Below are 13052 nucleotides of genomic sequence, written 5' to 3' on the forward strand. Positions count from 1 at the left end.
TTATTGTAGAAAAGGCAGGTGTATGTTTGTGTCATATCTTAAAGCACAATACCTGTGGCAGGTTCCATTACTCAGGAACACAAGACTTCTATGAAATACCTCTTATTGCATGAAGTGAGTTAGTTATTCATGCAACAAAGTGATAAGAAACTTTGCTACCTGGTGAGGAGCTCATGTAAATAAAATATGTAATCCTGCAGAGGTGTAGTCCCTCTCTTCTCAGATTTAGCTGTAACAGGTTGAGGCTGGAGCTCACAGACAGCTGAAGAACAAAGTGACTGGTGTGGCTTTGACAGCATTATCAATGTTATATTTCATCAGTGTGACATCAAATCTAGAAATAGGAGTAAGGAGCAAAACAAAGACATTTGAAATTTACAAGGGATTGTAAACTAAGGTCAAATCCTTGGAAAATTGGCTCAAGTGACATTTTTAAAAATTCAGGTGAACAGTATAAGTTAATAAACATGAATGTACAGATTACTTAATATACAGTTATATAGACTTGTTAATGGAGATAGATAATATAGCGCTTTGATGATGTAAAGACATCAGAATGGCGTGCTAAGTATTAATATCTGCATCAATAACAATTTCTTAATGTGCCTGAATTTTGAATAACGAGAACTTCCATGAAAACACTGGAAATTAACACAGTTTGGCACTGGCCAAAAGTATATCAAAATTTGGAAAAATGGCCTGTTTTCACAGCAAATTTTTTACACAAAGAAGATTTTCACTTTCATGCAGTGTTAGTGATTATTAACTAGTCAGGCATAAAATAGGGTCTGTTATAATTTTGCAAAGCATTTTGTTTATCACAAGATGAACTAGTCATTTAATAATAATATGTTTCTGATATGTATATTCTTGAGTGATTTTGCTGAATTCTCTATTCTTATGAAAGTAGATAGCTAGTGCGAGGCTGAGACTATTAAATTTGTTTCACTTGTCTCCTAAGCCCACTTTGAATTTGCAACTCTTGAGATGAAGAACTATTACTTTAATGCAAATCTGGTTCATCTGCGAAAACATCTGAAAGACCCCTTTCCTCAGCTCAGGGATGCTTCAAGAAAATATCAATATTCGGGGGAGGGGGGAGAGGAGGGGGGGAATCATTCACTCAGAACTATTCACTCAGTAAAAAATGCATTTTTGTTAAAAACAAAGGTCTGTAATCAGCATGGCAGCTCCACACAGATGCATGAGTGAAGAGTTTTGTGCTGAGCAGTGCAGTGATATAACTACCAGTGGTTCCCTATTCTTACAAACCGTCCTTATAGGATTGTACAGCATTGTAATGCTGTGCTGTTCCTGCCTGGTCACTGTGCTCTGGAAGAACTGAACTCTTCTAGCAGTGTAGTTTGGAAGGGGAGCCAAGTTCTTTCATTAGGTGTTTGGTCCTTTTGTTTTCTCCTAAATAATACCTGGAATGTAGACAGGGTCCCTTCCTTCAAGCTGGTCCAAACAGGCAGACCCCAATCCACCCGGGAAAGTCAGCCCCTCCCCAATAATTAAGTTGGCTTAAAACCCACAATATTTTTTTAAAAAATAACACCCAGGTACTTTCTGCTTTGTGGGCCTTTCAGGGGCACTCCGGTCAATATTTCAGGCTCTTTCTCTGCAAGGATGAGGGCAAAACCAAACAAACAAAAAAGCAGAGGTTACTTTGAAAAATGAAAGCAGAGATTCACAGAACTCCAGGAGCTGGGGCTTCAGGGAAAACTTGAACTATCACTAAGGGACAAGGCATGGGCAAGAGCGGGTGAGGCTAGAGAGGGGCTGGAGTCCGGGGGGGCCCTGCGCAGATGCCAGGCTCTGCCCAGACAAAGCAGCTCAGGGGAGCAGGACCTTCCTATTCACAACAGCCCCCGATCATGGCCCCTGTCCCCACCAAAGTATATTCCCTGTGGAGCCCGGGGGGCGAGGGGGGCGCGGGGAGAGACGCCTCCGCCTCGTGCCCTGGCCCCCCAGCCCGGCTCTCCCGTTTGGGGGCAGGGAGGCCAGGAGCCCGCGGGGAGAGCTGCCCGCAGCTGACGCCTCGGCCGAGTCACAATGGCCCGGCCCGGCCGCCCGAGCAGCGGGCCCCGGTCACCAGGCCCCCAGCGGCCGCGGCGGCACCGGGCTCGGCGGGCAGCCCCCGTGCGGAGCGGCCGGGCGGCGGGATGACGCAGCCGGGGATCCCCGCCGGGGGGGTTCCCTCGCAGGTAGGAGCCCAGCGGGCAGGGGCGGGGCCAGCGGCGTCCTCCGGTCGGCACTGGCAGGACCCGCCCCGCCCCGGTCCCCAGCCGCGGGGCAGAGAGAGCCCGGCCCGGCTGCCCAACGCGGCGTGCGTGGGCTGGGGAGGGTGGGAAATCCGCGCCCCGAGGGCGGCGGGCGTGGTCAGGGCAGGGGGCGACTCCCCCAGCTCGGTCCTTTCGTGGGGAGACCAGAGCGTTCAGCAGAATCGCCCCAGAAAGTATTGGGGGGGGGGCTTTTAACCATCCTGGGAGCGCTGCAACAGCCCCCTCGAAGCAGAGCCTGGCCCGGGACCTTCCCCAGCAGAGCACAAGGCACTTGCCACCTGGGCATGGCCCTGCCGCGCCAGGGCCTGTCCCTCTAGCTCCGCGCACATCTAGCGGGGAGTCAGAGTTTCAGAAGCATCTAAACAAGGCGGAGTCCGGTGCCACCTTAAAGACTAACATTGATTGGGGCATTTCGCGGGTGAAAGGGGTGCCACCCGGACTCCTTATTCTTTTTGTGGCTACAGACTAACACGGCTACCCCCTGCTGCTTGAGAAGCACCTAAGTAACCTAGGAGCCTAAGTTCCATTTTCAAAAGTGACTCTGGCCTGTCTGCACACTAAAGTTGCCCTGTCTTAACTATACTGGGAGTAAGTACCCTGTAGCGTGGATGCAGTTATAGATATAAATATGTTTCTATTGGTATAGTTTATCCTTGTATGGGATGGGGAACATATGATACTAGTATAATCATCTTTGTACTGGTCTAACTGAACCTACACCAGGGGTTGGACTGGTGTAACTATTTAGGGTAAAATGCCCACTCCCAGCTGAAATGGCTGTTCTGGCACAAAATCTATGTTTAGATTGGGCCTTAGGTACTCAGACCTAGATTTTTAAAAGGTTTTTAGGCATTGCTGCACTCAGCCTTGCAAAGCCAAACTGATTTAGGAACCTAAATTGCATTTCCAAAAGGCATTTAGTCAGTTGATGTGATTTAGCCTCTTAAGTGTCTAAATCCCTTTGGAAAACAGGACACGGGTGCCTAAGTCACTTTGGTGATTTTGAAAATTTTATCCTAGGTGCTTTACCGATGAATTTGAGGAAAGGTCCCGACCTTGAAGAGCTTGTCATCCAAACAGACAACCATAATGAAATGTCAACATATACATACACTACGTGGATCTAAATCCTCAATCCACACTGTGCGTGTGCTCCTTGCACACCTATCTCTACTCCTTCTCCCCGTCCTCAGCCCTAACTCCAAATATTCAACCTGCTGTAGCACACACACCCCCCCCCGCCATTCTGGCAGCAGTGACTGGGTGACGCTGGTACTCTACGCGTGTGTTATCTTTCCCTATGAATTGTGAGAGAGGCCTTTTTTTTTTTTTTTTTTTACATGAATTACAGCAAACCATGACACATCAGGGCTGTCAGAGACACTGCTAATATGCTGAACAGCTGGCCCATTTAATGTAAGGCGGCTCTGGTCCCTTCACGGCCATCTCATGTCATAACAATGTTTATTGATTTATGACCTTCCCCTGAAGCACCTGGTGCTAGCCACTGTCAGAGGCAGGCGTACTGGACGAGATGGACCAGGGTAATGCAATTCCTGTCATCCCTTAACCTCATCTCAAAAGTGCACATGCACGGGCGGTAGTGTTGTTCATGGTTACTGATGTGCATGTCACTGCTGTGACCAGCTGTAGAAAGGGTCCTTGGAAACCAGCTGGATAACATAGAAAATACCTAGAGTTTGGGAACACCCACTGTTTTGCTGCTCTGTTAAAAGCTGTAGTGTGTGTGGGAATGCAGAGTGCCCCATGTCCTCTAGGTTAGTTGCTAGTGAATGCTTTGAGCACAGATCAAGCCAAGCAAGGAGAGCTGTCTGTTTCAGTTTTAACCTATGCTGCCAAAACTCACAATTTTATCTCCAGTCGCATGATACCTGGTGTTTTTCTTGAAATCCCAGCTCCTTGAGCCATGTAATGTCATGAGAAGCTCAGCTTTCATTAAAAAAAAAAGTTTCTAGCTTTCAGGGTTACAGAAAATATGATCCAGCTGCATCTGAAAGGTTCAGAAAGCACATAAAAAGTGCCCAAAATTCATTTTAAAAATGCATGATTTTTAAATCACTCTTATAATTTTTGGAGCCTGACACATGTTTTTTGAATACGTCGGGTGGACAATACTGAGAAGCAAAAAGTCTCCTTTATAGTCAGCACTAACTACTCTGTTTTTTCCCCTTGCATTTAATTTTCTCCACAATCATGTCTTTTAGATAAGGACTATACTAGATGCTGAAGTACTTAATCATAGAATCATAGAATCATAGAATATCAGGGTTGGAAGGGACCTCAGGAGGTCATCTAGTCCAACCCCCTGCTCAAAAGCAGGACCAATCCCCAATTAAATCATCCCAGCCAGGGCTTTGTCAAGCCTGACCTTAAAAACTTCTAAGGAAGGAGATTCCACCACCTCCCTAGGCAACGCATTCCAATGTTTCACCACCCTCCTAGTGAAAAAGTTTTTCCTAATATCCAACCTAAACCTCCCCCACTGCAACTTGAGACCATTACTCCTTGTCCTGTCCTCTTCTACCACTGAGAATAGTCTAGAACCATCCTCTCTGGAACCACCTCTCAGGTAGTTGAAAGCAGCTATCAAATCCCCCCTCATTCTTCTCTTCTGCAGACTAAACAATCCCAGTTCCCTCAGCCTCTCCTCATAAGTCATGTGTTCCAGACCCCTAATCATTTTTGTTGCCCTTCGCTGGACTCTTTCCAATTTATCCACATCCTTCTTGTAGTGTGGGGCCCAAAACTGGACACTGTACTCCAGATGAGGCCTCACCAATGGCCTGTGATGGGTTTTTAGATGGGGTAAGATCCAAGTTACCCGGGAAGGAATTTTCTGTAGTATCTGGCTGATGAATCTTGCCCATATGCTCAGGGTTTAGCTGATCGCCATATTTGGGGTCGGGAAGGAATTTTCCTCCAGGGCAGATTGGAAGGCCCTGGAGGTTTTTCGCCTTCCTCTGTAGCATGGGGCACGGGTCACTTGCTGGAGGATTCTCTGCTCCTTGAGGTCTTCAAACTACAATTTGGGGACTTCAATAGCACAGATATAGATGTGAGGTCTTTTTTAGGAGTGGTGGGTGAAATTCTGTGGCCTGCATTGTGCAGGAGGTCAGACTAGATGATCATAATGGTCCCTTCTGGCCTAAATATCTATGAATCTATGAATCTATGTCGAATAAAGGGGGATGATCACGTCCCTCGATCTGCTCGCTATGCCCCTACTTATACATCCCAAAATGCCATTGGCCTTCTTGGCAACAAGGGCACACTGCTGACTCATATCCAGCTTCTCGTCCACTGTCACCCCTAGGTCCTTTTCCGCAGAACTGCTGCCTAGCCATTCGGTCCCTAGTCTGTAGCTGTGCATTGGGTTCTTCCGTCCTAAGTGCAGGACCCTGCACTTATCCTTATTGAACCTCATCAGATTTCTTTTGGCCTAATCCTCCAATTTGTCTAGGTCCCTCTGTGTCCTATCCCTGCCCTCCAGCGTATCTACCACTCCTCCCAGTTTAGTATCATCCGCAAATTTGCTGAGAGTGCAATCCACAGCATCCTCCAGATCATTTATGAAGATATTGAACAAAACCGGCCCCAGGACGGATACTTATTATCTAATGCTGTTTGTTTAAAGGGTGTGGTAATTGTCTGCAGCATCTTTCGTATTTACTGATCTCAGTAAATATAGTGGAAATAAGCAAGAAAATAAGGTCCCAGTTCTCCAAGTGGGGCCAGATATTCAGAAGAGCTCTGCACCAAATGTGTACCCAATGTGTTGGTACCCAAGGTGCAAATGGGCATAAGAGTCCAAGTTATCCCCTGAGCTGTAATGTCCACACTACTATTTTTAATCCACTAGCTCGAGTCCCGTTAATGTCAGTCTGTCTACTGATGTTGGGAGGCTCAGTTCCAGATGCAATGTAAACGTACCATTAGTGACTTCAGAACTGGGGCTGAGACACTCAAGCCATCCTCTTTAGCTGGTCTATAGGGAGCAATTCTGCACATTCCAAGGAAGAAAAGGAGTACTTGTGGCACCTTAGAGACTAACCAATTTATTTGAGCATGAGCTTTCCTGAGCTACAGCTCACTTCATCAGATGTATACCGTGGAAACTGCAGCAGACTTTATATACACACAGAGAATATGAAACAATACCTCCTCCCACCCCACTGTCCTGCTGGTAATAGCTTATCTAAAGTGATCAACAGGTGGGCCATTTGTGCTGGAAATGGCCCACCTGTTGATCACTTTAGATAAGCTATTACCAGCAGGACAGTGGGGTGGGAGGAGGTATTGTTTCATATTCTCTGTGCATAAAGTCTGCTGCAGTTTCCACGGTATACATCTGATGAAGTGAGCTGTAGCTCACGAAAGCTCATGCTCAAATAAATTGGTTAGTCTCTAAGGTGCCACAAGTACTCCTTTTCTTTTTGCGAATACAGACTAACACGGCTGTTCCTCTGATTCCAAGGAAGGTCTGCTATCACCTCTCATTCCTATCGCACACCTGGCACAGAGGACACTGCCCGCTTGGAGACGGTCATTCCCAGAAGTAAATGCCATCTTCCCAAAGTCAAGATGCTTCAGACTGGGATAGAGGTGTCAGCAAATCATGTAGAAAGCCTGTAGTTCCATAAGGCTGGAACAAGCTGACCTCTCGCTTGCAAGCTGCAGCTAGGTCTGATGCAAAGCCCAGTGGAGCCAATAGGATTCTTAACCTTGACTTCAATGAGTTTGGGATTAGGCTCTTAGAAAGCAGATAAGCTTCTGAATTGTAGTGGCATCCTGAGAATATCTTCGAAGGGAAGATTTTTTCTCTTCCCCAAACAGCCACCACCAAGTGGAATCCTGCTGCCACAATGCAGAGGGAAGCACTAACCATTGGGGAGGATCAAGGAGGCACTGAGCTAAACCTGAGCAGCTCTCAGAAGCAGATGAAGGCTCCATGAAGAAATGGTCCTGCAGTGAGAGCATTAAGGCCTCTGGCAGCTGGCTGTTTGGGGAGTGGGTGACAGGAGCAGGGGGTAACTTTATGGGATGCTGACCCCCTTCCCTCAAAGACAGTAGGCAATTTAATTTACATAATCATTTTACTGAACTTCCTGTTAAGTGATTAATAGGTTGATGACCCAGTGGTCAAAGCCAGATATATAGGCTGAAAATAGATCAGCTGTATAAGCCAGGGCGTCATGGAAACCTCTTTACATGGTTAAAAATAAAGCTAGGCATCCAAGATTTTGTTTAGGATGCCCAACTAATAATTGAACAGGGAAAATTTGGTTCCCATTTCACCTTTCCAAGGATTACAGGCATCCTCAGTGAAAAGCAGCATATCCCAAGGAGCTCTAAGTGGTGGTTAAGTAATTAAGGTAAAAAACATAATGTCCCTGCCAAGAAAGACTTCAAATTACCAGTAGTAACGAAGTCAGAACAAGTGTGAGTGCAGAGGCAATTCTGGAGGAGCAGAACTGCTGGGTGATGTAGAGTCACTCACTACGCTAAATGTTTTATCTCTATATGTGCAGGGTAGATTTTACTTCTGAGAGATGTTTGCACCTTCCCCAAGTGACCTGCATTTTTGAGCCCTACGTGCATTTAAATCCTATTTCTGTTTTCATTCTTTCAGAGAATTTAACACTAGCACAAGGTGCTGCAATGACTCTCTCTGTTGACCCACAGAACAGATACAGCATGGGCAAGCTTTCCCGTGCCACCACATTGGTATGCATCAGCACAGAGGGATCACCTTTAGGGTTGAGAGAGGCATTTATGGCCTGTGTGGTCCCTGAATACTAGCAGGGCTTCTACCTGGTTGCAGTTCTGATGTCAGTGGGTAGCTGATCCATTAGGAACTGGACTAGGACCACCATCTAGTTGTTCATTAGCCTCTGAGAAATGAGTTTGATAGTAGCGACATCTGGTCAGGGCTGAATTCAGGCAGCTGACCGAGGGATGAAGGGCTGTCCTCTCCCATTTCCCATCTCCTGAGCTCTTCTGCTGCCGATGCACTGACTCCTGTTCAATAGTATCCCACCCGGGGTGTGTTTGTCATAAAGCTGGGTAAAAAAAGATCTGTGAAGAGAGAATGAAAATCTCTGGGGGGGAGACGAAAGACTAAATTCTGTCAGCAGAGAATCATTGCTGCGTGCTGTGTTTTACCTGGTGAGGTGCACCTTGATGTGAATCTGTTCACACTACTTGCTGTAAGAATCCCATGGCTTCATAACCATCACTGGGTGTAGAACTGAGACTCTTTTGTGCTAAAGAATTACGCCCTGACCCTTTAGTCTAGCACCCTAGGGATAGCTCAAAATACATGAACACAAGTGTGCTCTGTGATCAGGCTGGTATCACCTCATTCTGCAAAAAGATCATGTTAGTGCAAATTTGGAAGGTGGTGTTTCCACAGGGGATATGCTCAGCTGGAATAAGATAGTGAACTGTGCAGCATATTTTGGGTGTGGTGTCATTGTTGTCTCAAGACACAAGGAACATGTAGATCTTTATTGATTCATATTTTCCTCTCCATCTTTTGCATATTTGTGTGCAAAATAAAAATAGACCCACTGATGGATGTGCCAAGGTCGTGGCTAGGCCCTGCAAAGAACATGCCGTACAAGTAGCACAGAAATGCATGGCCTGGCCAGGCATCAAGAAGCCAGTGAGCAAGCACAGCAGTGTGATCAGGGAGTTGCTGATACAGCTGTGTGAATAATTTTACTGATGGTCTCACATCACTGACAGTTCCAAAAAATCAAATAATGTTTTGGTTCTGCTCAAAGTGAAAGTGCTTGTGTGTGTGTGTGTGATTGTGTGTGTGTGAGGGGAATTTCTGGCAAATTGAAACAGTTAGGAAAACTTTGGCTTCAAATGAAGCATTTCATGTTGGTCAATTTTAACAAAAGCGAAGAGCAACATTCATTAAACTGAGGGGTGGTACCCCGTTGTAACCTGTAGCCTACTGGTTAGGTCAGCTGGAACATGGGAGACCCAGTTTTGAATTACTGCTCTGGACCAGGAACTTGGAATACCCATCTCCCACATCCTACATGAGTGCCGTAACCAGTGGGCTATGTATCCTGGAGTGGAGCTCTCTACATCTGTTCTGTTAAAGTTGTTCCACTTTGTATAAAATATACGAGTAGTTACTTGGACAAAGAAAGTGCGAGTGACTCTGGGGCACTCACCTTTATCCTAGTCCGTACTCCAATGAACATTTAATTTTGTACAAATGCAGAACAAAAAGACAGTCCCTGCCCCAAACAGCTTCCAATCTAAGGTAAGTGACAACAGCTAGATATAGACAGACAGATGGGGAGCACAAGAAAACAGTTTGAAAGCTCTTTACACCCACTTTGCAGTAGTGTAATTGACTACAAAAGGAGAAAGGTTACAGAGAATCAAGTCCTTCAGATCTAGTTTTATGTTTGGTTTGTGAATTCCCTTGGTATATTTTTTCTTTATTAGTCGTATTTGTAAAAAGATGCTGCCAAGTTAAAAATAATACATTTTCTTTAAATAATCCCCTACCTGTGCTACGAGCAACACCTCAGACACTCATAAAAGAATTTTAAATGACCAGATTTTTACCATTTATATTAGTTATTGACGTTTTGCTGTTCAGTGTAACTAGACTGGCCACTTTCACTATTGGGCCTGATCTGTTTCACTTTCCAGTTCTCACACACCAGTGCAGCACCATTATGTTTGGATAGATGATAGAGAGAACGTGAAACTCCTACAATTCTGTGCAGGAAAAAAAAGGATTGCAATGTCTCTTTGTTTGACTTTTCTTTTCACAGGTCAGTGGGGCTCTGAAACCTGGAGCTCCCATCAATGCCTGCAAGAGATCAAAGGGAAGAGAAACAGCCAAAGTGTTACAGGATTTTCCTTGTCCCCTGCGCACATCCAAGGATCAGTCCTCTCCAATAGGCTATTGTAAGGACCAATCTTTAGCCTCTATGTTTGTTCCTTTCGTCGTACACCCGGGGAGTCATAAGCCTGATTCGCTCAAGTTTGTCTTCTATAAATCGAATTACTCTAATTCGTACGTGCCATTTTATACTGCGCAGAAGCCAACCTGTGGGTACCGGTATTGCCGGGACACTGATCACACCAGGAAGGTGATGGACGTTGAGCGTGCAAACATTGTCAAATGGAGACCCATTGTTGGGACGAAACCACAGTTGGTTACAATAAACTCAAAGCAATGAAACTGACAGTATGCCTGGCCCGAGCCTCTCATTTGTGCAGGATATTCTAGTGCAGTGTGTGGGTTGAAGGGGAAAGGTAAAGCTTATCTGGATGGCTCTAGAAGACCACTTGGGAGACACTGCAGGAGCTAAGCTTTCACAGCAGCCTAGGAAACAGCTACCGTCACTTCTACACAACTCCTTCCAGAATGCAGTGTAGTCGTGTAAACCTACCATTGCGGTTAAGTTACCAAAACTAGCCACGAGCTGGCAAATTAAATGAAGCCATATAAAAATTACAACTGGTGCCTGTGATAGCAATGCAGTGGATATGGGGGTTGGGTGAATCCATCCACCTGATGAATGCACTGATCTCTGAGAAATATGTTGCCTAGAGTGTGTGTAATTGTAATGATACAGGAAAACCCAGTCAGACTGGTTGTGTCCGTATTGCTGGGAACTCTTTAAATTGAGGTAGTGAGACTCAGCAGTGAGGTGCATAAAATATTGATTGTACTGATCATCTATGTACTGTATGGGTCTCCCCACAACTAAACACCAGATGTCTTGCCCCAGCATGCACTGGGCTCAGTGTAGAACCTGGGCTGTATTCCCTAGGAGCTGGTCTCTTCTTTGGTTTCCCAAAGTCCTGGTCAGACTCTGAAAAGCATAAGAACCCCTTCCTTGCTAGGCACGGTATGACATTGTGCCCAGAGAGGCAGAAAGCTCATTTTGTGTTTGGAGCTGTAAAAGCTTGTTTTGTGTTTGGTAACTGTCACTGAAACATATCAGGTACGGGGGAGGTCTTTACTAGCCCCGACTTAGACGAACCTGTAAAAGACGTCAGGAGGCACAAGGTACATGGGATTTTTTTTAATAGTCTGGCGAATCAAATGCACTGGCAGAAAGGTACAACTGTAATCATAATATTTTGCCCTTCTGTAGCATTGTGAGCTGATGGACTTCCCACTCTGCTCTGAACAGTGTAGTCATAAAGTCCAAACGTATCCCCTTTCCTGGAGTTTGGCTTGACTGGCAGTTGAAACAACAACAGTATGTCATAAATCTCAGCCCAAGTCTGGCTGGTCCTAGGGCTTCCCTGCTGAAATCTCTGTGCCCCAGACTTTGGGGTCGGATGATCATCACACACTTCCTAACTTGGTAGAATTAACAAGCCACGCCTGCTATAATGAGCCAGCAGAACTTACTCAGCAACTTTATGTAGGGTTCTAATTCTTGTTAACAGAGTGGGTTGGGGGAGAACCCGGACACCCCCTTAGAAGCACCTTTCAGCAAAGGAGTTTAAAGCATTTTACAAGTAATAATTAACTAAGCCTCATGACCACCCCCATGAGGTAGAAGACTATCATCATCCCCCTATTTACTGCTGGAAAACTGAGGCCCAGCGAGCTTAAGGCCCAGAAACTCAAAGGTGTTTAGGCACCCAACTTCCATTGAAATAATTTAAAACTAGGCATCTAAATAACTCTGAGGATCTGGGCTCTCGTGTTTAGCCTAACCTCATGCAGGGAGTTTGTGGCACCGCTGGGAATTTCACCTGGCACCTTGCAATATCCTGAAATAATTCAGGGCTTTCATTCTACTCACCGTGTGCTAGAGATTAGCCCGGATAGCCAGAGCCAAGTTTGGGTGTGTTTAAACCCGATCCATTTCAGGCCCATCTCTTCTGTCTGATCCTGCTAACAGCAGGTGCCACTACGTTTGCTGACTCTGAATTGAAGAATTGAGTGCACTTAACACGAAAGAACAGTGGCACCTCATACTTCAGATGCTGTCAAGATGCATAGGAGAGTGGAGGCCTCCATTTGCTTCATGCGTTCCCCCTTTAGCACTGAATGTGAGTCTGAGGGCTGTTTTCCCCTGGGTCCTGTGTATCTCCACCAGAAGCTCTTACAAAGCATTGATATTTCATATACTGTTAGCACATTGGTGTCTCTTGAGGTACAAGCCCACACTCTTTTATTAGTGGTTTATTTTTAGGTTGTCTGTGTATCTCCCAGTCCCAGCCTGATCACTGGGAACTGGGGATTGCTAGCGTGATGAGTAGTGCAGAGCAGACAGCTTACAGGCAGAGGCCACGCTGGAAAACAGCAGTGGAAAAAGGTAAATTCCCCCTTCCCTTAGGCCAGGGGCCAGGGGCCAAGACCACTTTTGCTGATTAGGGGGCAGCTCCCTGGCACCATGGCCCTGAGGGCCAAATCTGCTCTTCCTTTGCACTGGCACAAACCCCGATATAATTCCATTGACTTTGGATTCGGAAAGCAGATGTTCACAGGTGTATTTGACCCTAGCGGGTGCTTATATCAGCAGCAAATCTGGGGAAATCTCCTTACATCCTGCACATCTGCGAGGGTTGCCTTCGATTCCTCCAGTGACACAAGGTGTTTCCTTGCCCTGGATTTAATCCCTCTTGCACAAACCACACAGTGCTGTCACTCGCTGATCAGGAAGTGCTCTGCACCGCCCCTGACAGAGCGGCTCCTTCCCAAGGTACATTTCCCTTCAGCATGAGTAGGGGGAGGTGCAGGCA

The 13052-nt window shown here is 46.1% G+C and overlaps 1 protein-coding gene across 1 annotated transcript; it reads left to right on the forward strand.

The window, feature by feature from the left end:
* Positions 1-1877: 1877 nt before the first annotated feature.
* On the forward strand, positions 1878-10530 carry CIMIP3 (ciliary microtubule inner protein 3). The gene is made up of 2 exons (XM_048827119.2): positions 1878-2207; positions 10112-10530. Exons 1-2 carry the CDS (start codon positions 1878-1880, stop codon positions 10520-10522), a joined length of 741 nt encoding a protein of 246 aa, XP_048683076.2. The 3' UTR covers positions 10523-10530.
* Positions 10531-13052: the final 2522 nt, after the last annotated feature.

The sequence above is a fragment of the Caretta caretta genome, chromosome 21, assembly GCF_965140235.1.
Source record: "Caretta caretta isolate rCarCar2 chromosome 21, rCarCar1.hap1, whole genome shotgun sequence".
NCBI lineage: Eukaryota > Metazoa > Chordata > Testudines > Cheloniidae > Caretta > Caretta caretta.

Coding starts and splice junctions, on each gene's coding strand:
- CIMIP3 (XM_048827119.2), top strand. CDS start 1,878: ATGGCCCCTGTCCCCACCAAAGTATATTCCCTGTGGAGCCCGGGGGGC. Junction 2,208..10,111: donor CCGGGGGGGTTCCCTCGCAG/GTAGGAGCCCAG, acceptor TTCTTTTCACAG/GTCAGTGGGGCTCTGAAACC.